The 26,696-nt window shown below is 46.5% G+C and overlaps 2 protein-coding genes across 2 annotated transcripts; one reads left to right on the top strand and one right to left on the bottom strand.

The window, feature by feature from the left end:
- Positions 1-1,579: 1,579 nt before the first annotated feature.
- On the bottom strand, positions 1,580-25,456 carry tfb1m (transcription factor B1, mitochondrial). Its single transcript, XM_076299965.1, has 8 exons — positions 25,367-25,456; positions 24,675-24,814; positions 24,250-24,401; positions 23,402-23,510; positions 22,886-23,037; positions 22,179-22,298; positions 3,080-3,207; positions 1,580-2,516 (listed from the first exon to the last, which is right to left on the bottom strand). The coding sequence occupies exons 2-8, from the start codon at positions 24,805-24,807 to the stop codon at positions 2,228-2,230; spliced, it is 1,083 nt and encodes a 360-aa protein (XP_076156080.1). The 5' UTR covers positions 24,808-24,814; positions 25,367-25,456; the 3' UTR covers positions 1,580-2,227.
- LOC143139363 (claudin-20) lies at positions 10,918-11,646 on the top strand. Its single transcript, XM_076299963.1, has one exon. It carries the CDS (start codon positions 10,918-10,920, stop codon positions 11,644-11,646), a length of 729 nt encoding a protein of 242 aa, XP_076156078.1.
- Positions 25,457-26,696: the final 1,240 nt, after the last annotated feature.

Raw genomic sequence — 26,696 nt, 5'->3', positions numbered from 1 at the left:
GGATTTTTATTGAAAAAAAGAACACTTTTTCTCTCTTTTTTTAATTTATTGATAGTTTTTTTTTATTTTATTTTTTATATAGGAAAGCAAACTTTGGGCTATGGCTTGAATTCCTAAGATCCAAATGCTAAGGGGAGACGGAGCAATCATGAGTCTTGCATTCTAATGTTATCTCACCCAATTAGCATGGTGTTCATGCTCCCCATGCGTTTGTAGCTACCAGTGTACAGGGTGGTAAGTGTCCAATGGTATCAGCAAGATTTAATTGAAATAATGTGTTGACTTGGCAAGTTGCCGGAGGGGTGAAAAGGCTCAAGTCGTCAAAAGGCGCTCCTTCTAAGATTGTTCCTTTTTTAATGTCCAGATATGAACATAATACTATTTTCTCTGTACTGTAACTTAATTTGAATTTTATATTCACAGTTCTTTGCAAATGAAGACAGTGTAATTTGTAATAAACAGTGTCTGACATGACGGTAGTGTGGTGATATTTTCCTTTCTAAATGGCTACGGAGGTACAGTGCATTCTGATGAGTATAATGCAGCTGGACATGTTCACCTACAAACCTTTCCTTTGATGCTGGTAAACCAAATGACTGAAAAATAGCTCTCTCTCTCTTTTTATTATTTCTAAATAAAAACTACTTTGAGATTAGGCCCACCACGAGGAATCACTTTCAATTGTTTTTTTTTTTTGGTCTCCCTTTACTACACTTTTCATTTAATTATTGTCATGTTAATTCAAAAAGACCAATTTCACAATGTTCATCTTCATGCTATTTACAATTTAGTCATTATTGATGAGATTCCAAGCAAATATTATACACATTTATTGAACAAATCAGAAAGATACAGAATACAATTACAGAAGCACACTTGCAGTTATCACAGGTGTTCTCTGTGATGTCTTTTTTTACTAAATGCAAAGTAATAGTATCTATTTTTACAATATGCTGTCATCCTGGAACAAAAGAAAATCTGATGACTCCCTTTCTCTGCCTCTGAAATGTCTGAGATAATGAAGAGGTGCCTTACTGGGATGTGATTAAAGTTCTCCTATAGCTGCTGTAGGCTCCTGACAAAGTTTCAGGGCAGCTACCTTCTCTCTCTCTCTCTCTCTCTTCCTCTCAGTGTTTCTCTCCTTTTCTTTTACAAATTCCCTAGTGGCTGATGCAGAGCGCGGATAAAATGGCCTCAATAGCTGCAACTTGTTCTCATTTTTTATGTTGTCCACAAAACCCTTGTCGGTGTGATATCTCACACACCAATGGGCCCTAGTGTGAGCACGCAGGTTTGAGGTGGAGTGTGTGTGTGTGTGTGACAAGCGCATCCCACCACCACTACCTCAGCACACACACACACACACACACACACACACACACACACACACACACACACACACACACACACACACACACACACACACACACACACACACACACACACACACACACACACACACACACACACACACACACACACACACACACAATTCACACACACACACACACACACACATACACACACACACACACAATTCACACACACACACACACACACACATACACACATACACACACACACACACACACACACACACACACACACACACACACACACACACACACACACCCCTTCCCACAGTTTTAACGACTTCCTTTTACCCCCTTTCACTTTCCATTTCATCACTGGGCTTTGCTTGTCCCAGAGCAGTGCCTATGCATCTCAGTGAGTCTGTCAGCCAGGTCATGGTGGCAGAAGAAGGCTGCGTGTGTGTGTGTGTGTGTGTGTGTGTGTGTGTGTGTGTGTGCGTGCTTTGTGCGTGCGTGCGTGAATGCGTGTGTGTGCGTGCGTGCGTGTGTGTGCGTGAGTGCGTGTGTGTGCGTGCGTGCGTGTATGTGTGTGTATGCGTGCGTGCGTGTGTGTGTGTGTGGGTCCTCTACCCATCCAGCTTCATCACTAAAGCATCTCCAGTGCCTGGCCCACCACCTCCTCGTCGCCTCCTGGAGACAGGGAACCCGCGTTGAAAAATTCATGCCCGTGCCTGGTGGGTATGTCAGCACTAAGAGCAGTCTGTTGTCTCTCTTTCTCTTCCCTTGTCACCCTTCGTTTCGTCCATCCCCTCACCGCTCCTGAGCCAGCTTAATGTTATTCTTCCTCCACCTCTTCCTCGTCCTCCTCCAGTGGAGCTGGAGGATGCGGGCGCCTTGTTTAGGGTGCAGGTGCTTCATTCTTCTGCCTCGTCCCGTGGCGCCGGTCGGGACTCTTTGTGGGGCGGGCCGACGGTGGTGGCGGCGCCGGCGTCGCGTTTGCGGTGCAGCCGCTTCAGCCGCTGCTCCTCGCGGAACTCGTAAGACGCGAGGCCCTGTTGCCGGGCGCACAGCTGGCCGTAGGCGTCCGCCAGGGCGCGGAAGTGCGGGATGGTGAGCTCGGTGGGCCGCAGCGTGGGCTCCACGCAGGCCCGCCGCAGCAGCTCTCGGGTCAGCTCCGGGCGCTCCGCCTCCGGGAACAACATCCTGAGAGAGCCGCACCACAGAGAGAGAGACAGAAAGAATGAGTGAGTGAGTGAGTGGGAGCGAACGACCAGGCAGGCAAAACAGAGCGCCAGCAACACGGATCGACTGCGCTCGGTAACGCTCGGTAAGAAGAGGATGTTGTGGGTAGTGCACCACCAGTCTGATTACATGGTACAGACACTTCTGGTGTAGCAGAAATGTGAGCACCAACGCACTCTGTTAAAGCAGCTGCTATGGTTACATAAGCCCTTTACCCTCGTCTAGAAATGACACCCCCATGACTCATAATTATCGCTCTCCCCCTCTCTCTCTTTTGTTATCTTGGCCTATATTGACTCATAGCAGTATTATGATGGAGAGGAGCGAGAGAAAAACTATTTCACCAGGGAAGAGCATTTTATCCACAGACCAGAGGCAGCTATCAGATAGAAGAATGGAGAGGGCAAAGACAAAAGATGGGAGGAGGAGGAGGAGGAGGAGAAGAAGAGGGGAGGAAGAAATAAAAAAAGAAAGTTATAGGCTACAGTATAGCTGGGGGAGAGGTGAAAGGAGATGAAGCTTACGCAAGCCCTCGGAAGCAGTGTTTTCTCCGGAACTGGAAGGCATTCTTGACTAGCTTCTCCACCAGATTGAAGGGCTGCTGGATCTGGGGCTGGGCCAGAGGAGTGAAGTGCACCACCCCCACATCCACCTACGCACACCACAGGAGACACAGACAGACAGATATGGTGAAGGCTAAAGCACACATACACATACACACACACACACACACACACACACACACTCACTCTTTCTCTCACACACAAATACACACACCAACACGCCCAAAGGCAGTCAAGTGTAACAGCCTAATCTCAGAGTGCACTAAAGATCGGCTGGCTCTCTACATTGATGCCTGAGATGGAGGATGGGAGAGCGGGGAGGGGAGAGGCAGAGAGCGGAAACAGGGGAGACCAGGAAAGGAAGAGGAGGAGGGGGCGAAAAAAAAAAGTGGCGCAGCATGTGATGACAAGCAGGTTCCAGTTGCCACAGTAACACCTGTATGAAGGACCTTAAAAATCCAGCCTCTTCACATCAACATGCTAAGCAAGGCCCGTCGCACTGCCAAATGAGTTCACCAGACACAGTCACACACATATTCACACAACCACAGTCTGCCTAATGAGCTTCAGTCAAAACAGTCTCAAATATACACAGCTTCTCTCTTCACCCTCCCTCTCTCTCTCTCAGGTCTGCTGTGGGGGAAGGCATGGCCATGCTGTAGCATCAGCTGGGCACAGAGCGAGCGAGTGTGTCTGAGTGCTGGGATTAGCGTGGAGCGGGATGGATGGGGGAATGTTGGCCGGGCTGCACTCCTCCTGCGGCTGAAGGGGGGGCAAGCAAAGCAGAGCAGAGCAGAGCAGAGCTTGGCGCGGGCTCTCTAGCGGCTGTCTCCCCGATCTCTTCCCTATCAGCGCTAAGCTGATATGACAAACTGTTGAAGTAATCGTGCCAGACCCGGCAGAGCCCGGTTCCTCCTCAGATCTTGCTCGCTCCCTCCCTCCCTCCCTCCCTCCCTCCCCCTCTCTCTCTCTCTCTCTCTCTCTCTCTGTCTCTCTCACTCCATCCCTGCCTCCCTCTCTTCTCTGCCTGGGGACAGCTCTCCTTTTCATTGTGGGTAATGAAAGGGACTGTACACACAAAGAGCGGCGTGCGCCACCGCTTGTGCAAGCCACACTCCAGCCTCGGCACTTTCTCCCTTGATCTGCTACCCCGCGGAGGAGCGGCAGTCGTGTCTTTTCGCGCGCTGCTTCGCAGGAGGTCTCCGCGAGCGTTCAGCACTGCAAGCAGACCTACAGCGAATCCGACCGGAGCGGCAGGGAGACCCGGACAGTGCAGAAGCGCCTAGAGGCCACAGAGAGAGAGAGAGAGAGAGAGAGAGAGAGAGAGGCGACGAGCCTGGTCCTTTCATCTCTCGTTTTCTCCCTCTCTTTCGCTCCCCCTCTTCCCTGCTCTAACCCTCTCAGCCCTTCCTGATGGAGTACGCTTGAGCAGGCGAGCGGACTCGGGAGAGCTGCGGCTCAGCGCGGCAGCGTGTGCGGACGAGCAGTGGAGGGTAGAAGGGGAATGCGCTGGCGACAGAGTCACCCCGCTATCCACTGAGCTCAGTGGCGCACAGGTACGTGAGCAGAGTTCCACACTTGTGCTGAGCTGACTTCGCCATGCCTGTAATTGTATTAGGCTTTTAATTGCCTTTCCCTCCTCCCCGCCTCTGTTGTTATCTGGGTCTTGGGGATGGGCGGAATAATGTGGGCGAAGAGGGGGGGGGGGTAGCTAAATTAATCTAAGGAGAGAAAAGTTGCAGTTTATTTGCATGGTATTGCTTAATAACTACATTTGCATAAAGGCTCTGTGATCTGAGCAATATCGCAGTAATTCCTTCCCGAAGCCAAACTTTTCAACAATACTCCCAGCTCTCTACTGACAAAAGCCCCGGCTTGAGTGTGGGCGCCTCCAACTCTGGTGAACCCGTAGGTCACTTCACAATCCTTCCGCGCAGAATTGCAAGGCTCGATTGTTCAGGCTCGGCAACGAGGACTTGGCGCGTGACAGCAAAGAGTTGGCTGGGAAGGGTGTCTGTGCCAAGAGCCATCCAAAAAAACATTGCTTCATCTGCACGTGTGGAACACTAGCCTCCAACGTTTTTACGCAAATCATTTTTGTCACCTGTCAGTTGCACACGCAAGAGCACTGCTTTGTAGATTGTACCCCTCCCGCCCCGTGAACATATCCAAACACACTAAGATGACGCAGACACAAGAATGCTAGGAAGGAGCTTGGAGAAAAGAATGCTTTTAATTCTGCTCTCCTGGAGTAATTAGACCATTTGTATTCTGCACTTCATGATTTAGGAAGGCACCAGGGGAAACGTCGATACTCTGACTGTACGGGCAGCAGAATATCAGCAGTTGGCTTGTCCCAGTCACTTTGGTAGGTGATTTATGGGCGGCCTCTACATGGCTTCACTTGCCTCTCCGCTGTAATGTATGCCGTGCAAACCATTCATCTTCGCCAGATAACCCTGGCACACAAGAAACTTTCATCTTAAATCACGACATGGGGCGGCCTGCACCACCCAACCCCCCACCACTACCACCACCACCACAGCCTCAGAAACGCTCATATGGTCATACGTCACATCCAGGGGGCCGCAAAGCCGTGGCCCTCGGCCTGACTACATATCATGTGGTGGCTGCTCCCCTTTTCATTCCCTCCTCAGTGGGAGAAAAGGTCTTGTGAAATGGACAAGTGAATGAGTTTCCATCCTCTAATGGACTTGGCTGGCCTTTTAGAAGGGAGGAAAATGAGCAAAGAAACTTATCCTCTAATGATTTCTCTAAAAAAATCCCACACTCCAAATTGGATTGTTATGTAAGAATCTATATGCAAACTAACTGATTTTTTTTTCACACCACAGCCAATTTATTAGAGTATTTTTTCTTTAGCAAGAAATGACTTAAAACCTTTACACAGATTTTAGCCAGTTTTTGCAGCTCCGTGTTCATTAGCGAAGTCTTTGCCATCTTTCCAGTCGTGTAAACAGCATACTTCCTTCAGTTGCAAGAATTGCTCTCCATCTTTAACTATGTCCTTGGAATGTCTACAGCCCGTAAATGAATAAACACGCAGACTTAATCCATTTTTTCTTAAATCCAATTTAAACACACTGCATGGAAGATCTGCTAGATATAACCTTCACCGCCAACAAGGGGAACTCTATTACAGTGCACACTTGCCCTGCCTTGCTCCTATAGCGCTCCCAGTCCCCTCTCCCATTTACACCTACTCCCAAACCAAGAGAGAGCACAAGGCATTTTGTCATTTCTAGTGAGGAATAAACCAGGTTATGGTTGCGGGCCTTCAGGGATCCAACACCTGAGAACCTGTCAGTTTCCTTTACATAAGAGCTCCAGTAAACAATGGGAGGGGAGGGGGAGGGCATATTAACCATAAATACACCATCAAAGTATGAACTATGTTGTGGAGAAGGAACACAGACATGCAGGCTAAAGATAAGCTGAACATGCAGAAAGAAGTCTTGCTTTGTGCTTAGAGCTTCACATGGAACAGCCAAGGATGGACAAAGAGCAGTGTTCCACTCTGTTGGGATTGTAGTATTGTTTAAAAAAATAAAATAAAAACTAACAACAACAACAACAGTAGGTAGGCCTATAACCACCAGTGACCAAAACCGAAAGCTGTTCTTAAAAGTGCCTCAGCTGAATCTATGACAGGTGACAGACAGACAGGACTAATTTAATGCCCGGTAAAAGAAAGTAGGCTATGCAATGCACCTGACCACCCAATCAGTTACAAGGTTTATTATGGTCATGTGATTTCAACTCTCTCTCTGAAGCCATCCGTTTTCAGAATGATTAAATGAATCGGTTAAATTGGGCATAAATGAAAATGAGAATGACACATATAGTTATATCAAGAATGAACCCCCGGCTAACATTACGAGGTTTGTATCTGTAATATCAACATATTTACTGTGCATAAAGTTATAGCTATTTAGCTGACTAGCAATGTTAACAGTTAGTTGAAGTTATTGCTAATGGTTCCATGTAAAGCTGTATGTGATATGTCCAGTGTAAAGTAAAATGTAACCTTAGAAGAAAGGTAATGTTAGCTACCAATGCTAGCAACGAAAGATTAGTGTTTCAGTGTTTCAGCTTCATAACATAAAGGTCATATTGTTATGGGATATTAACGTGTAATGTTAATGTTAGAGTGTCTCAAGTCTGCTAGAGTAACTGCCCTAGGTGCTATTCTAAAGAAAGGCGAGCTGGTTTATGCTCCGGGCTTGTTCTGCACCAGCACCACATGTTGTTAACTTAGTTATTTATACTCAACAGTAGCCTACTCAACAGCTAGCAAGCAAATCTTATTAATAACCCGAATTCTCATCATGTTGGCATTCAAAGGCATTACTAATGTGTTGTAGGCAAGTAATGGTGCTCATCTGACCTCAACTGGTTAGAACCAGTCTATCGCAGTGATCTCCCATTTCTTATCAACATAACCAAGCTGATTGTGCCAGTGCCAGATTGAGGTCTGACCTGGCCTGAACCCTTAATTTACCAACTAAACTAACAGCCCGAATATGTAAAACCCAGCTAAGTAATGGTAACTCAAGAATTTCTGTCCAAAATAGCAATTTCTGATTGAAAATCATGTTTTTAATATATTCTAATATGTGTTTTATTGTTATTTAACTGTTTGGGCATACAGTTTAACACACCTCTTTGTCTACTTCTACTCCCCTGTCAACAACTGGGTTTTCCCAAGAGCCTAACCATTTGTGCAATGCAGTGCAGTAATTACAGGCATATAATATGCTAATGAGATTTCAAATTCATCATCTGAGAAAAGGACAATCTCTGTGTCCAGTCATGCCTTTACAAATGGCATGGTGAGGTGATAAACTAAGGCACCGGGCTTATAATAGCTTCCCATGGCTTCACACATCAGCAACTCACACGTCCATACTCCCTGGGTACATGTTAACAGCCTCCCTCTTCAATCTCCCAGTCACTTATTTATTTATCTGCTTCACCAATAGGATCCCAGCTATAGGGCTCTCAGAATCTCCATGATCTTCATGGCGAGGAGAAACACACTCTCCCTCTCTCTCTCACACACACACTCACACACACACACAAACAACACAGGCACTCAGGTAGAGGACATTCATTAAGGCAGTTAACCACCTGGGCCCAAAACATGACATCTGAAGGTCAACATCCTGCAAGGCAGAGCCTCTACTATACCTCCGGTGTGTTTGTGTCATACATGTTGGTGTATGTTGTCAGTTCTGTTTGCTCCAGGTTTCACTATATTGATTCACAGGCAGATCAAGAAAAAAAAAGCTATATAAATTGATTGGTCAGCCAAGTCATAAACAGAGGGGGTTAAAAAAAAAACAGATCCCTGTCTTAGATGAAGCCATCCTTGTTGTGATTCTGATGAGATCTCACAGACTTGTCAGTCACAGTTAAAGTCATACTATGATAATGGAGACCGCACATTTTTTCCCTGGGACATCATGTCTATATTATCTCAGCCCAGTCTCCATTTTCCTCCCGTTTTGCCCTCTTTGTCATTCATGAATCAAGGCCGTCTTGCCACTCCCTCCCCCTGTTCCTCGCCCTTGTGGAGGGGGAGCGAAGTGGAGGGGAGCAGCTGGGAGTTTAGCCTCCTAGAGAGAGACTGCTGATGCTCTTGCTCAGGGGAGGGTCATATATGGTGGGCTGTCCATGGCTATGAGCTATGTTTGATGGATCACCTTTTGGACTACACAAAGACAGACAGACAGGAGGGGTATTCTCAACCGCAAAAGTGGTAATGATAAAACAGACAAAATGTCATAACTTATATACCAAGTTTTAAGGTTTGTGTCAAGTGTTTTTAGGTTATACATTTGGGGTTGGTTACAACTGAGGAAATGTCTATATGTTTTTGTTTTTCACAGAAATTATTACACCAAGTTGAATTTCACAGTGTGGCTTTTAGTGAAATATTGTTTTCTGAAAATCTTAAGAGTAACTCTGTGCAGGTGAATAATCTGTATAACTTCTTATTGTGTCCAGACCAAGGTTCAGATAATTAATTGATAATCATGAAAGCTAGGAATGCTAAATGAGAGGGAAATGACAGTGACAACTCTTATCATGAACTGGTGTTATTGCGGGTTGTGTCTACCGCATGGCAACTGAAATGAGCTGACGCAGAGGATGGTTAGTCCAACCACAGCCTATACTGAAGCAAACCATGGCTAGCGTAGGTGACTACTTGGGATACTTTCAGATGCGCACCCAGACCAAGACTACTAACTCGTTTGGAAGAAAAGCACCGTGTTAGTTAATACATAGAAGAACGAGAATCTGATAACTTGTAGGCCTATGTAATCCAGTAATAACATTTATCTGTTAATTATACGTAATCGGACGACCGTTTTTCTGTCAGATCTAATGTGTTGGTATGTGTTTCAACTATTTATAACTATACAGAAAATGAATAAAGGCGATCATATAAAAAATAAGACAAATTATTATATTTTAAAAAAGCAAGAAATAAATTAAAAATAAATAAAAACACGATTTGTAAGACTTGATCGGAACTTGAAGCAAAACAGTAAATCATTCGTGCCGTCTCGATCTCAGCATCTACTGATGTGACGTAGGAGCGCTTTTCTGTAGAGCTGAGGAGGAAACACGATCGCTTTTCAAATGCTCCGAGCAAGCATGTGTGGTCCGTGACTGGGATGTCCTCTAATATACTGTTGCTAAGGAAATTGATGAGATGAATGGATGTGTACGGCTGTATCCTCGCCCCCTCACCTCCCGTGTTTTTTTTCTCTCCTTGTATGTGTGCATTCAGCGACTACAGCAATCAACCTGACGCGTTATAGCACCCGCTGCACCAGTCGAGGTAAGCATCTCAACATTCCGCTCACTCTTGCATTCTAAACAAATTTAACCATGTCCTCGAACTAATGCCAGAAAGACTGTCATTCTAATGTACCAGACGTTTATATGATGCAATCACTGTTTAAAATAGAGAAATAAAAAATAAATGAATTGTATTGATGATACAAAACTTATAACATGATGGCTACGGAGCTAAATAGTATGTAATAGTTAAGTGTAAAATAAATTATTTACCTTGTGTGTGGATGTCTAGTCATTATGTTGCAGAAAACAATCTCTTACATTCTCCTTGAGGATGCAGCAGCTTTTAGCTAATAAAATTAGCTAAATACAAGAAACTTAACTCTCCTTTCCAGTAACAGTTCCAGAGGGAGCTGAACATGGAGCAAGACACAAATTGACCAGAGGAAGGGAGAGAGAGTGAGGGAGAGAGAGAGAGAGGAAGGGAGAGAGGGTGGAAAAAAATGCTAAGGCACACAAAACCCAGGGTCTCCAGTTCTGATCAGCAGCAGCAGCGGTAGTCTGCCTGCATCCGCCTGGCTCCCTTTGTTCCCTGTCGGAGTGAGAGAGCGTGAGTGTGTGTGTGTGTTAGTGTGTGTGTGTGTGTGGCGCTGCTGGTCCTGCTGCTGGAGGAGGAGGGGGGGGGGGTGGAGGAGGAGGAGGGAGGGAAGGAGGAGACGACACGCTCAATTCTATTTCTCATTCCTTTTTTTTCGCCCAGGAACTGCAGCCACCACAGCCGCGGATCTGAGTGGCTGAGCGGCCACTGCCAGGTCCTGCAGACGGAGCAGCAGGAGCACGAGGTGGGGGGTGGAGGTGGTGGTGGCTGGCAGCCGCGCAAAGAGGAGGAGGAGGAGGCGCAGGCAGCGGTGCCACTGGCGGTACCCGAGTCTCGGCCGTGGATGCTGCCCTCTGGGGACGGCCTGAGGATGGCCTCGCCCGGCATGCAGATCTTCGGCTTCGTGCTGGCGCTGCTGGGCATCATGGGGGCCACGCTGGCCACGCTGCTGCCCAACTGGAAGGTGAGCGCCGACGTGGCCTCCAACATCATCTCGGCCATCACGCAGATGCAGGGCCTGTGGATGGACTGCACCTGGTACAGCACCGGCGTGTTCAGCTGCACGCTCAAGTACTCGGTGCTGGCGCTGCCCGCCTACCTGCAGACGGCGCGCACCACCATGGTGCTGTCCTGCGTGCTGGCCGCTCTGGGCCTCTGCCTGGCCTCGCTGGGCCTCAAGTGCACGCGCTGGGGAGGCGCCCGGCGGTCCAAGCAGCACGCCGCCATGGCCAGCGGCGGCTGCTTCCTGCTGTCGGGCACCCTCTGCCTGGTCCCCGCCTGCTGGTTCACCGACGAGGTCATCAAGAGCTTTCTGGACTCCAACGTGCCGCCCAACAACAAGTTTGAGCCGGGCGGCGCGCTCTACGTGGCCTTCGTGTCGGCCGGCTTCCTGCTGGCCGGCGGCTCCATCTTCTGCGCCACGTGCCCGGGCAAGAGACAGGGGCCCCGCGACCTCATCCTGCTGCCCCACGACAAGCTGCTCCTGCAGCAGCAACAGCAGCTTCTCCAGCAGCAGCAGCAGGACCAGCTGCAGCACCAGTACTGCTCCCTCTCGCCCATGGACAACAAGACCGGCTACAGCCTGCAGGACTACGTGTGAGCGTGTGAGACTGGAATGAAGGGGGAAAACAGATCACGCTGGACTGACTGACTCACACACACACACACACACACACACACACACACACACACACACACACACACACACACTCACTTAAATGTCCATACGTGCTGCCGCAGTCTGTCTGGGAATATGCTTTCTGTGAGATAAAAGGGGGAGTTTAAAGTGATGAGACGAAAGATGGGAGAACTAACGTCTTTTCACCCCCTCCCTCCCTCCCTCCCTCTCCCCTCCGTTTTCCCCTGTGCAAGCACAAGCAGTGGAGGTATTCCCTGTGCTGTGCCTTGGAACAGACGGCCGGTGAATATTGAGGTGTGCAGGGGAGAGCACTGCAGTGAGTGGAGCAGAGACGGCGAGTCACAGCCAGGAGAAGGAGATGCTGAACACATCAGCATGACGTAGATGGTGATCTAGAGTTCCTTTGGGAGTAGAAAACCTATAATGGATACCTGGTCCCTTTTATTTTCTCTTGCTTGCTCAAAGGATTGGATTGAATTGAACAATTCTCAAAAAGGACGTGGGAAAAGCAATCATTTAGCTGCTAACAATCGGACTAAAAAAGCAAGTTGGCAATATGTTTCAAAGAGGCAATAGTTACGTGGAGTCCCTTGTGTTTTGCAAGCATTTTAGTCATTTTGGACTGTCCACTAGGGTAATAGCTGAACTAATGAGGTATATCGTCTTATTTTTGGTAGCTGATAGAATGATCGATATTCTGCCGAAGCATGCTGTCTGGAGCCTGTGTTGAATGCAGCCGTATGCCTGGATAGACGCCGAGACGCAGCCAGAATGCCTGTGCCTCAAAAGCTGTAGTTTGTTTATGCCGCTTAAACTGTTGACGTGAGGCTGACGGCCAGACAGAGAGGGTTTGGTCAGTAGAAGGAGGGGGTGGGGGGTGAACGTGTTGGCTGGACTGTGCTGAATTGAGCTTGCATCAGATATGACTGACAGGAGTCCCATTGTCACCGCTGCAGGTCTAGATGAGTAAGATAAGTCCGTCGCGCCAGCAGAGTGGACAGTCAGGACAGGGCTGCCGCTTCCCCAGTAAGCCCCAAACAACAACAAGGAGCCGCCGTCGCCAGGATGCACCCTGCTCATTCATCACACCTACGCGCACACACACACACGCACACACACACACACACACACACACACACACACACACACAGATTCACTTAAAGGCACACAAGCGCGCGCGCGCACACGCACCCACACACACACACACACACACACACACACACAAAAGGCACACAAGTACACACACACACACAGACACACACACACACACACAGATTCACTTAAAGGCACACAAGCGCGCGCACACACACACACACACACACACACACACACACACACACACACACACACACACACACACACACACACACACACACACACACACACACACATTCACATAAAAGGCACACAAGTACACACACACACACACACACGAGCGCACTGAGCTGCATGCACGCTTCTCACTCGACGTCCCTCACTACCATGGAAACAGAATCCAGCACCCAAATATCTTTATTGTCCGGGGTGGGAGGGGGGTTTGTGGATCTGTAGCTGTGCAGAGGGTCGTAGCTTACTGCTTGCTTTGCTTTCAGTCTCTCGTTCCTGCTCCTTTCTGCTACCTTCACGCTCCCTGTCGTGATTCACCCTTGCGCTTGCCGAGATCAATGTCTGGAGACAAAGCCCTCTGCGGCACCTCCTCCCAGGCATGGATCTGTTTACCCTCCCCTCTCTTCCCCAGCGGAGGGCGTCAGGCTCGGGCAGTAGTGTACATGGCTGTATTGAGGGGAAATGGAAATCCCTTTTCTTCCTCCCTTCATATGTTATGAAAATATGCATGATTTTTTAAGAGTGGCCTTCATGCTTGTTACAAGTGTTCATCTCATCAAGATCACGTCGAGGGTGGATTTTGAGAGCAAATCCACTTATAATTTATCGTCGCCTCTGTTTGCACCAGTATTAATACGCAATGCTGAATATGTGTGTGTGTGTGTGTATATGTGTGTGTGCGCGTGTGCATGCCTACATCTTCCCCACACTTGACCATCCTGTCAGCGAGCACCTTCTTGCTCTCGCTAGGCGCATATGGAACATGCCTGTGACAGCAGGAACAGTTGCATGTTGAGTACAGGCTTGCCAGCAAAACCCAGTCAACCACACACATAAACAAACAACCCACCTCCTCACAAGCAGCACATACACATGCACACACACACATGCGCACACACAACCAGCACACAATCGCCCCTCCTTCCTGTTGACCGCATGTCAAGTGTGTGTGTGTGTGTCCGTGTGCGTGAGATTGAGCGTTTTGATGGGTGATGGAAGATAGTGTCTCCAGCCTGGGAAGAGTGACTCTGGTGACAGGCGCTTGCTAGTGATGTATGGCGCGGTGTGATCTGGAGTCCCGCTGGGCAAACAGATGGCGCAGACCAGCCCGCCACCTGCAGGCGGTGCTTGGCGCGCGGAGAGGGCAACGCCAGGGACCTGGCTGCCCTTCTGGGGTGGATTACGCCACAACCATAGCGGGCACGATGGACACCTGGACAATGGTGGCTGCCCAGGCACTGTTACGAAATTGCAATAACTATGCTGAATGTGCTCCCCCCGAAACAAAAGCTTGCAGGATGTGTTGGGGTGCAAGAATGTGCCAAATCTACTTCTCACAATGAGTTTTGCCATTTATGTATGGTCCGATAGTTCAGAGCTTGCCAATTCAACTAAGATAGAGGAATCTGGTAGAATATGAGTGTATCCAAGAACACAAAAGACCTGTCCACGCAGACTGAACATCCACTGAAATGTGATCTTGTTTACAGTTTTCATAGACGCAGTGAACATTTCTGATTCATTTTAATGTATTGAATCTCTTCTGCAATTCCAGAGCACAATTATCTCAGTAGAGAAACCTGGTTTAGGCAGAATGTGAGGAGCTGTTTTTTATTTAAGGAAAGGCACATCAGTTGTGCATTTGGAATTTGTTCTCCACTGCATCTGAGCTTGAAGAAGAATTTTCAATTAGCCATTACTCTATTAACTTTTCCTTTTACCGAGGGAACATGCAGTTGAACCCTCATTTAAGCATCCAAGCATGTTCATACCAAATCTTCTTTATAAGAAGCAACACATTTTACACCTTGACGTGTGACTTAGATTGACAGCAGCTGGTTTGTGGCTCAATATTGCAGATGCTCACAGAGGGGAAACACATTTCTTTGTACATAGTTATGCTAGCAGTGTGAACAAACCCTTCCCCCTTTTGTCTGGTAAAATTTAGCAGGCAAAACTAGGCCGGAGTCATTTATGTGATATTGCAGCTTGTTTATCAGCACTAATTCATGAGCTTCAAATGGCCTGGGTGTTACAGCTCTCCAACAGTTGAATATCATTACTAAATATAAACAATAATAATAATTAGCATTTGGTTAAATGCAGCTTATTTTTGTGGATGCTTAAAGCACTTCATAATTTTGCAAAGGGTTACAGTTCAAAGCGTTCCAGTACTGTTGTCTCAGTGTGCTTGTGCAAGTAGTTATATTTTTTACTAATAAAACTATTTTGTGGAAGCAACATGTCTTCGTATTATCATCATTTCTTCTCATCTTGTTCTCCTAAGTCCTTAAAATATCCATTTGGTTGGCTGCTGAAGGGTGGTACATTTCGCTTGCCAGAAACACAGATTTTTGGACTGTGCATGCTGTGCTACGAGTGGGCTGCTTGCTTAGAGTGTTCATGGATTGTGCCTATATATGTAACCAGAGAATAGACTTCACACGACTGGGTTTCTATTTGTTTCTTATTTGGGGACACACATGAACTACTAAACAAAAACAAAAAAACACATTTGAAGGAATGACATGAAACTGTGCACAACAACATTTTCCAAAAGAAACTCAATGTGATTGCATGGTATCACAATGAAGCTCCTTCAAAGGAGAAGCAAAAGCAAAGGCACTCTACCCAGCTGGAAAGCACACAACAGAGAAGCTCGGAGATAACGGGGAGAGGCGCTTCTGCGCTACATGCATGAGCACGGACAACGTTCGGATGATTCTACCCAATTAAGATTCTCTGGCGTGGAAAGCAACAGCTGGTTGAGCGGAGCAGGTTGCGACGAGGAGAGGCAAAATCTGCATCCTCTACGCTGGGGTACACAGAAAGATGAAATTGGCTCGGTTGATTCAGGGGGATGTCTAGTCACACAGATGTGGCATCCAGTCTGAGTGTTCACAGCTCGCCTGCCCTGCATTCAGCTAAATTTAATCCACATTTGCCTATAGGCGCCCTAGCTGCCATCTGAGCTCCCTGGGAATATAAACTACCCCTTACTGCGAAATGAGAACATCTGAGGATGGTTCACAGATGCATTTCTCACCATTTTTATTTCTCACAATATTTGGCTGGCATTACAGGCAATTACTCAAAGTCTGTTGACATATCGAAAACATGCCTTTTTTTCTTTTTGCCTTTTTTTCCCTCGAAGACGCACCTCCCCACCTCTGGATTCATCACAGGCCCGAGTCAGTTATGCAACCAAGCAGAGTCAAGATATGAGGAAAAAAAAAAAAACATTTCCTTGTGGGTAAGCACTAATAAGATCCTCTCCTCTTGTGTGTTTAACCTACATTTGGCTTCAAAGAGTTTGGCCCAGTGTAGCCGCCATGACACATCACAGATGCAGGGCTAAGAGGCGGGATGAGAGCTTCAAATCCTGCTCAGTCTACCCCCACACTCCTATCTCGACTCATAACAGTAACCCACCACTGATCCCCAGGCACACACACAAACACAAAAACACACACACAAAACACACACAATTCTGGAAAACATGAACAGACACACACTCTCCTCTCAGTCTCATGTTCACGTCCCCCTCTGTTTCCTGCCACCATGAGGGAAAGGGCAGAAATGCATTTGATGTATGGAGACGGGTCGTTACAGGTCCATTACGAGGCATGTACGCTAAGGCCCTGCACGAGTCCTTTCTGGCAGGTTACACGGTGGGTGTGACTGATATGAGACGCCCATACTGAAAGCCATCAGTCACTGTTAGCTCCGTCCGCCACAAGCGCGACGCTGTAATAAGCGGCAAAAGGGCCGATCAGTCAGAGGACTCCAATATCTCACCTTGTTTAATGGGAGGCATTTTCGTCGGGGCAATCGCCATCTTCATAAGGGTTCAGGTACGGGAGATATAATACGCTTGTCAGCTGGGGGCAGGGGATGACCTTGGCCTGTTCAACGATCCACGGTGTCCTAGCGTGGATCAGACCCTGCTGGAATAATGATGCTGCCCTCAGTGCACCTCCGTAAACTGCTGAGACAGGCAATACAGTCTCCCAAATGACAAAGGGGCTTTTTGAGAAAAATAATACTGTGACAATTTGCAGATCTTGATCCAAGAATTAAATTGAGGTCAGTTCACAGAGACCTCTTCTCCCCGTTCGAAGGAAACGTGATAGTGTCCTTGAATGAGTGGGTAACAATAGGTTTGGAGTCATTATAGACAAATACACAAGTGTATATAAAGATAAGGTTTTCTGATGGCTTCAGAATAGAGAGGGCATGTAGGATTTACTCTAATACAGTCTTAATTCACAATACATTAACCTCTTGATGTCACAAGACTTCTTTCACTGCAGTGAACGGCGATCTGCCGCAAGGGAAGAAATGATATCTAAAACATCTATAAAACAGCAAAGCAGCGATAGGCGGTCATCCACACATGCAAACTAGATAAGTGGGATCTCTAGTTTGTACATGAATTATTAGTGGACGTGCACAGCTCCACGGCATCTTGAGTGAGTCTGCTGCACTGTACTCGACTCTACTCCACTGCTCCTCTCTGCTGGACTCCCCTGAGCATCGCTCTTTGTTTCAGGATGAGCACTGAATATACCAATTCAGCAAAAAAGAGAGGGATATTTACACTCAGCAGATCGTCCAAAGAGCAAGCAGCTGTTCCTCTCTCTTCTTTGTGGGGAAATGAGCGACCTTTTGACCTCTCCTGAGATTGGCGCAGATTTTATCCTCAAGGGTGTGTTGTTTTTGATATCCAAGCACAAATAATGGTAATGCTAGTTTACTGATGGGTCTCTCTCTCTGGCAGGCTGTATATCAACTTTCACCTAATAAGACCTGTCTTAACATGCGATTAATGAGAGGTATTTTTAGTTAACCTAATTAGTCGGAAACCACACCATAGGGTATTAGAGCAGAAACATCTAGATTATTCCAGACATGGATCAAAGATATTTTTCCAGAAAGAAAAAAACACAATGCATTACTGTATAAATATGAAATGATCTAATGCCATGTCATAGTGGAGAGATCTCTTAAATTCTTGATAAACCGTTGCTGCCAGCCAAACCATTTCAGTTCAAAGTAGGTATCTGTATTTTTAGAGTTTTACCTTGGGACCGTCCTGGACTCAGAGTTTGCCTTCAGGCACGCATGTCATTGGAATAACTTTGCCTTACTCTTGATACCTCAGTTGTCCCCATTTACCAGAATGGAATCCATCAGTTATGGGCCACCAAAACATTTAATGTACGGTATATTCACATGTTTTTGTTGATTAAAAAGAATACTTCACATGAAATAGGTCCACAGCAACTAATTTCAACAGCAATGATTTTTTTCCCTCTCTCTCACTCCTTAACATGTGTGGGCATTATATACACACACACACATACACACACACACACACACACACAAAGAAAGTATTTAGTAAAACTAAACCACAAATTGTTGTCTGTGTTACTAAACGGTAGACAGCAATTTCAGCATATATAGCCGCGCAGCTCGTCTGGCCTGCGGACTCCACTGAAGGGGCCAGGGACAGGACAAACATCTGTACGAGGCTCCCCCTCAGAGTCCAGTGGGGGCGGGGATGAAGCGGCCATAACTCAGGACGCCCAGACAGCCATCTGCTTCAGGTACGCTTCACTCTCCCTTCAGATCGATCTCTGTCATGAATCAGTCTGGAGGCGCTGCCATTCTCCCCCACTTCCCTCATTTCAATCCGTGTCTTTTTATTCCTTTTGTGATCACCACCACTGCAACACCATTTCTTCTCTCGCTCCTCTCTCTCTCTCTTTCTCTCTCTCTCTCTCTCTGCGGTGGGTATGTTTTTCAGTCTGTCTGTCTCTGCTGTGTGTGTGTGTGTGTGGGGGGGGGACAAGCCGCTGGAGTCGCTCAGGTCGTGATGGAGAGGCTATTGAGCTGCTCTCGGAGCAGTCGATGGCCGAGATAGAGCTTAATCACAAGCGGCTAAACCAGCCTGGGAGGTGCAGAGGAGTGAGCCTCTCACCAATACCCCCCCCACACCCACACACACTCCTCTACAGCCAGCTAATACACTGACCGTGTTCGGCCAGCTCCCTTGAGATGTTTGCTGTGCAGATTAGCATGTCATGGCGCAGTATATCAAATTGGTCCGAGCGACTGAGGTCATCCAGGATCCTTGAGCCCCCTTCCCTGCCTTGTACCCCACCGGTGGGAGGGGGAGGAGAAGACCAGCGACAGGCTTAGAATCCTGCTGTCGTGTAATTGGCTGCGGATGTCGCCATGTCGACGGCGCTCCGTAATTAGCATTGGGTTCTTGTGAGGTTGGATGTGGCGCCCATGTGACAGACCCAGGTGGGGGACGTTTGTCTTATCGGTGGCAGGGTAGACCCAGTGCACGGCAGCCCCGGGGCCACGCGACGAGGAGCCAATCACAGCCGACAGAAGCCTTCAAGGACAGTCAGAGTCACTCAATGTGACAGTACAAGCTGCCTCGCAGGGGTGTGAGGAGTGCTGGAGATTAAAATAAAAACACACACATACACACACACACACACACACACACACACACACACACACACACACACACACACACACACACTAAAGCAGAAGCGAGCATCTCGGAGGGGTACGTCAATACATGCTAATGCCTGTGATTACGAAATGAGCCAGTTCTGCCCAGCTCTCCGCCATCCCCCATAAATTCCCACTGACCTTTCCCAAAACAGGTTCAATGGAAAGATTAAGCCTGCCGTTTCCTCGCTTTTATTTCCCTTCTCAAGGAGCCAGAGAAGATATTTTATGAGATGTAATGCCGGGGCCATCATTAAGGCAGCGCTAAAGCTAATTGCCACGTGCTCAGCTCTGCCTGTCTCTCCTTCTCTTGCATACGTGCTGACGAGCATGGAGGAGGGAAGCCAGAAGATAAGTGTGTGTGTGTGTGTGTATGTGTGTGTGTGTGTGTGTTCATGTGTGTGTGTATGTGTGTGTGTGTGTATGTGTGTGTGTGTGTGAGGACGCTCCTGCAAGGGGTTTTCTCAGAACTGTTGACAACTGTAATTACATGTCCAATGTTCTTGCCTCAGCTGACAAAGAGCCGCTCCTTTCCACAGTGTTCCGTCAGAAACACACTGGCAGGATTCAGGAACGTTGCAGACAGTGCCCATGGAAATAGGGTGCTGAAGCATTCGATTCGTGCTTCCTTTTCCCCGACATGTTTTACATCCATCGAAGGCATTCCTAATCTCAGGAGTGCCCTTGGATTACCGAGACGGATTGGGGAGAAGGGGGAATAAATGCTCAGAAATCAGTCAATTTCAGCAAATCCCAGAGCATAAAAAAATAATTAGCGATCCAAAGCCACTTAGAACAAGATAATGCCAACAATTAGGACACAGAGCGGATTTGTTGGATTTGTGCAGTCTTCGAAAGGAAAACACAAAACGTGCTTCAGGACAGAACACTGCCATATTATAAAAGCAATGCAGCCACAGCCCTTCACACATGCGCAACCACACACACACACACACACACACACACACACAAACAAGATATTTTGGCCTTTCTCCCAGCTTATCCCCTCATCCGGTATGTAGCCATGGAAATTGTTCAGTAGATGTTTCACGAAGCACTCAGCCCAGTAGGCAGTGGAGCCTGTGTCATTATGGCACGGGGCAGGCCTGTGGGTGGTGAGAGAACACCCACACATACCCATCAAAATGTGCCCGTCCACAACACACGCCATTTTACATTTCCCATTCCCAATGAGCACTGGGCTAACTCGAGACAGGCAGGCTTTTCAGTCCAATCCGCTACGCAGGTTATATTTTGGTACTGTTTAATCATGCGGCACGATAGAAACGTTTAACGTTAACCCTTAAAGGAGTACCGTCACACCAGTGTGACGGGAATGTTGAGAAATGAACGTTCTAAAGAATATCTGGGTTCATTGAATTCAACATAGAATTTTAGAACCTTCAATTGTTGCGGAACTTAGAACGTTCAAAAACCTACACCTTTAAGGGTTAAGTGTATGTGATATGAAATTGGACTATGAATAAAATATAGGTACAAGTCTATTTCTGAAAATAAAAAGGAAACAATGTATCTGTGTCTGATGACTTGATCCAATGTAGACAATGGTGTCTGATTTCACACAATGCATGAATGAATGTGCAAGGATTTATGCAAAACCACTAACTTTTCCCATTCATTTAAAGTAGAGTAACACATTAAACAATGACACTGCTGCCATAAAAACCATTACACAGATAATATTTTCATGAACTTGGTGGCAAGTACTCTCTGCTTGCATTTTTTACAAACAGAAGTGCCATAAGATTTAGCATAGGAGTTAAGTCATCGCTATGAAAAATGTACTATCACTTTTTATGACATTAACTTTCGAAAATGCTCCTTTTCCCAGGCGCTCGTGTGTGAAGGCCCCTCTGATGCCGGCGCTGCCACTGACGCGCTCACTCACACCCGCGCAAAAAGCCCCGGCGTATGATGAAATAATCATTGGGAGCCATTTCTTCTGAGAGAATGAACAATCAGCCCCAGTTTCTCGCTCGCTTCACCACGGCATCTCTCCCCACACTCTGTCTAGATGAAATATTTACACACGCGGGGGTCTTTGACCAAGGGGGACGCTGCTCCTGGAGGGACTCCACCACTCCTACATAATCCCTAGCAATCCCCTGGCCATGCACACACACACTCACACACACACACACACACACACACACTCGCACACACAGACACAGACAGACACACACACACACACACACGCACACACACACTCACAACAGTCACCAGTTACGCAAGCCACGCGTTTTCAGGTCTCTCGTCCCCAGTCAATGAAACAAACACCCTGATTGAGACGGGGGCCTCTGTGTGCGACTCCTGTGCACCATCGCCAGGCGTGAGGTGTGAGCAGCACGTGGTGCAGAGGCCCAGAATGCCCAACAGGCTTCATTACACGCAGCATGTCACGGCTCTGTCACCACATCTGAGGCCATGGCGCTTTCTGCATGTCACTAATGAGGCTCTACACAGGACCTTTTATCTGTAACTACTGAGGGCGCTGGATGAGAAAAACACAGAGAGAGAGGAAGAGACAGAGAGAGAGAGAGAGAGCGAGCGAGAGAGAGAGAGAGTGTATGTGTGTATGGAGATGGGGCGAGGGGAACTGAGGAACAGAGTCCTACCTCAGGTTTGGGAACAAAGGCCTTCCCCGGGATGGTGAAGCAGTTCTTGACGGTGCAGTAGGTCTGCGCCATGACAGACAGGCGACTCCTCTGTCTGCTCCCCGTGCTCGCTGTCAGCCTCTGAGGGATCGGGAATCATTAGGAAGGACTCACTGCTTCAGAATACCCACAGAACTCACAAACGCCTTCATTTTACATTCATCTTGTTTCACTTAAACCTTCTATTTAAAAGGTTATTTCCATTAAGATACATTTAACTTAACAATTCATGATATTTCAAAAAAGCATTTAATACAACATTAATGATGAGTAATTTAATGATGGGTAATGTTAACTTTCTGTTCATTATCCAATGAATCATAATGTTGTCAAGGAGATGCTGGCTGAAAGCATTTCTACTTTTAAAGTTTAGCTTGTTTTTGTTTAGTAGAGTGTATTTGAAAACTTACATTAATTAATGAGCCAGTGTGACCAGAAAACTCTTTAACATATTTCTGGACTGAGGAAATCACTTCTGTCCTCTGAGGCCACATCAGAGCTTACTGTTACTGTTGCTATGAATTATGGTGCTACAAAAATGATCCTCCTAAGGGATTCAATCTGATATCGAGTTAATTAGCCACTAATTACGTGTCATGCTGCATTTCACTTCTGCCAGTTTGAGGGAGACACATGATGGAGAGGGGTAGGAACCGAAAGGAGCTCACCTCGGCAACTTCCTTTTGGAAAGTGAGCGTGAGACGTGTGCGTCCAAACGCGAAGGGCCCGCTGCGCGTGGAGATGGACTCCAGCCACTTGATGATGAGCGGTGTGGACACGTTGAAGGGGAGGTTCCCTATCACGTGCAAGTTGGGTGGCTCTGCAGACAGATACGCAAGCACTCTACAACACCACTTCACTCTAGCACTTCTGGGACTGCAGTCTTGCACAGTTCATACTCTTATTTCTAATAAATGATGACATTATATTCATGTTGACTTACAACCATATGGTGTGACATAGAGCTGAGGTTTATATATTCATCATCCACATTTTCATGATTTGCCAGTCGTTAATTTAGCCATTATATGCCTGTATAGTATATACTTCATAAAGAGATACATAATGGGAGTGATTATGCTATTTAGCCCTGACATATTTAGGTTTGAATGTAGAGGAGCACTGTGCAGAAATCTCTGAGGCAAACAAACAGTGCAGTCTTGTGTGCTGGGCTCATCACTCACCATCCTCCCACTTCTTGGCTATGTCAGGCTTGAAGCCCCGGTCCATCCTGTAGGTGAGGATGTCACCGTGAACTATCCTGACCCTGCCAGGGGCCGCCTCGGCCAGAAGCTATCGGAAAAGACACATGGCGCCGTAAACACCTCTCAGTGAATCAAGACAAGCACCTCCGTACGGGGAAAAGGACTGTTAACACCATGTACGTTCAGGGGATAGGCTAAACACACAGATGGCGCACATGAATTATGAGTGTCTCTCGTTCATGGCCCTTTGTGGAGAGCATAGCACATTAGCCTACTTTACCCTTAGCAGTGTTTAGACACTCTTGTTTCATTTAGATCATCACTCTTAGGCTGAGCTCCAATTGATAATGTGATATTAATTTAACTCTAGGCAGTACAGATAGAGGCACTGTGAGACCTATTTAAAATGTTTCAACTGAAGAAACATTGAGCATTCAGGCCATTCAGCATTGCCCTCTAAAAAACAAACAAAAATAAATGCTGCATTATCATGTATTTTTGCACAAACCTGATTGCATTCAGTCATATTGTACAGTAATTGCCATTGAACGGCCCCGATGCTCACCCATGCTAAACACCCACACTACAAATGCTATTGGAGGACCACTTATCAACCCACAAACAGCTCATGAGGAAAAAGAGCTTGTTAAAAGCTTGTAATCCATCTGCCATCAACAACAAACACTCATCTAAATCATTTCTGGCCTTATAGTATTGAATTAGTGTTGAAATGTATGTGCCTTACAAGCGCTTAAAAAGGCTGCAGGCTTGATCTGCTATGAGGACAGGAAGCATGCAGGAGAGGAGCATGTGGCAGTGACCCCTACCTTTAAGCTGGGGATGAAACGACTGTCTTTCTCCACTACCAGCACATCAGCGGCGCCGGCATTCAAGATTGATCGGGTCAGTCCCCCCGGCCCCGGACCCACTTCACACACATGGGCATCCTTCAAGCTGCCCGCCTGACGCACAATCTTATCTGTAATAGGCAATTTATGTCACGTCATGTCATGTCACGTCACGTCTTGTCTAAAATGAAATGAAATACTCTGCCTAATAATAGTATGCGTGGCTGTCATATCTCAAGGCAAAACAAAAACATGCCAGTGTTCATTGGTCTGATGATGGTGGTACTGTTAACACAACACAGCTTACATTATGCATATCCTGTAATTTTAGTGTAGATGGTGGACACTGGACAGCCTTTTGATCATGGTCAGACTTTATTTCTTTTAAGCTTTGGTTTACACACCTGTAAGCCTCATATCCAAGAGGAAGTTTTGAGACAACTGCTTCTCAGCTCGCAGGTTGTACAGCTTTATGATCTCCCCTATGGTGGGAAGCGGGGGCAGCCGCAGAGCAGCTAATTTGCCAGATGCTGCCATCTAGAAACTAAAATGCAATCAAATTGTCAACACATGTACTACTGCAGGTCATATTTTCCATAAACCCTTTGCAGCAAAAAAATGGAGTGCTTTCGCCACCTAGTGGTTATTTACATCAACTACATGATCAACAAAAATGGGGTACCTTTCACCCAAGCCATAAAATAAAATAAATACTTCTTCTGTACACCAGTCTATCTAGAACAGCAAGTAGAAATGTGGTATGCTGCCCTCATGAACAATTATTGCTAACACTGCACTCTTCTTGTAATAGTGACTAAGTCTTTCACATGCGTGGAGTAGGCTAAAGCATACGAGGCCGAAAAAGATGTTCAAGACAACTAACAATATTTCAAAATTACACTGTCTTGATGGCACCATTCATAGCATGTAGGCCTACAATGCAATTTGTAAGTTCCATGGGAAGGAAGGAAAGAGGTGTACCTCGTAAGGCTGTTCAACACGTTGACTTAACACATGATATACATACACAAGCTTTACTTTAAAAACAGATGTAAAATGCACCGTTCACAGTGAAAAGTTCGGATGTCATACGTACACAATAGTTAACTCCAAATCAGCGTATCGAACGAGTAATTTCAATATAGTTGGTAGGACCATAACGTTGAAGACTCATCGCATGTGTACGTTTCTTCAGTGCGATGTTCTTCCTGTTAAGGGGGCGGGCACTATACTACTTCCATCCAATTGCACGTTATCAAATGAAGTATTTACCAATCCTTTGGAAGAAAGGCGGGACTCTTTTGCCCTTGAAGACCAGCGTGTCTAACAGCACGGTGAGATGAGCTAGGCAGACGGCAGCCCAAATAAGCCTAAATAAGGGTTTGCTAAGAAGCACACTTCCTGTTTCGATTTCTGGATGGGAGACGGTAAAAAATCAAAATAAAAGCCCGAGAATCGCTACTCACGTTGACACAATTGAACAACATGACCCAAGAATCTATTGACATTGATACATATTTGATACATACTTGCGGAAGCTTAGAAATAAATCGCATGGAGTAGGCTATGGTGTGTGCCAGGTCACAGTCATGCAGGACTCATAGACTCAAAAATGAATGAATGCGTTTTATGCTGTAAACTTAAGACATTTCTTTCATTTTGGTTAAAGATGATGATTTGATGATGGTGATAATGATAATGATGAGAACAATAATAATAATAATTTTTATAATGTTTTTATTTTTATATATTTTTTACCATAATGGTAAAAAGTGAAATAATTCCTATTTTTAAGAATTAAAGCTAACTTATTAATTTTACACCTATCCTTATAACTTAACACTAACACACAAATATTTAAGTCTCACACTTAACAAAAATCTCATTTTAAACTCAGTTTTTGCCCCCAGGCAACATTGTAGCCTATCACTGAGGAATGAAAATCAATGTTTTACTCATTACCTGTGTGTGTGTGTGTGTGTGTGTGTGTGTGTGTGAGTGTGTGTGATTGGTCACAGAGGGCAAATCTCCTAGGACACTGTGCCCGCCATGTGCTTCATGCTGCCCCCCACCATCTCCTTTCGGCCGACCCGTCCTACGCCTTCCCCCAGCGTCAGCCCGATGCCAACTGCCTCGTGCTGCCCATCCTACAGCACCTTTAAACCTTTAAGAAGAACATGGAGTATACTGTGTGCCATGTCACAGTCATGAAGGACTCATAAGAGACTCCTCTCTCACCCATTACTCATGCAAAAGCATCTGGATGATTGTGTTGCCGTTGCTAGTTCAGACCTTGTTGAAGTTGCTGTTACTGACACTATGAAGTCATTTCGAGGTATTCTTCCCCAGAAAGTTGCTTTGGCTGCCTCTCTCAGGTCATCGGGTTATGCACAGTCCTGGACACTCCGCAGAACTATGTAGCTGTG

This window comes from Alosa pseudoharengus, unplaced genomic scaffold (assembly GCF_046254945.1).
Source record: "Alosa pseudoharengus isolate Yale_2024_CS ecotype anadromous, Long Island Sound unplaced genomic scaffold, YU_APseudo_1.1 YU_APseudo_1.1_scf_22, whole genome shotgun sequence".
In the NCBI taxonomy this organism is placed as follows: Eukaryota; Metazoa; Chordata; class Actinopteri; order Clupeiformes; family Clupeidae; genus Alosa; species Alosa pseudoharengus.
The sequence above is the reverse complement of the archived record's forward strand: the minus strand, read 5'-3'. Positions and strand labels throughout refer to the sequence as shown.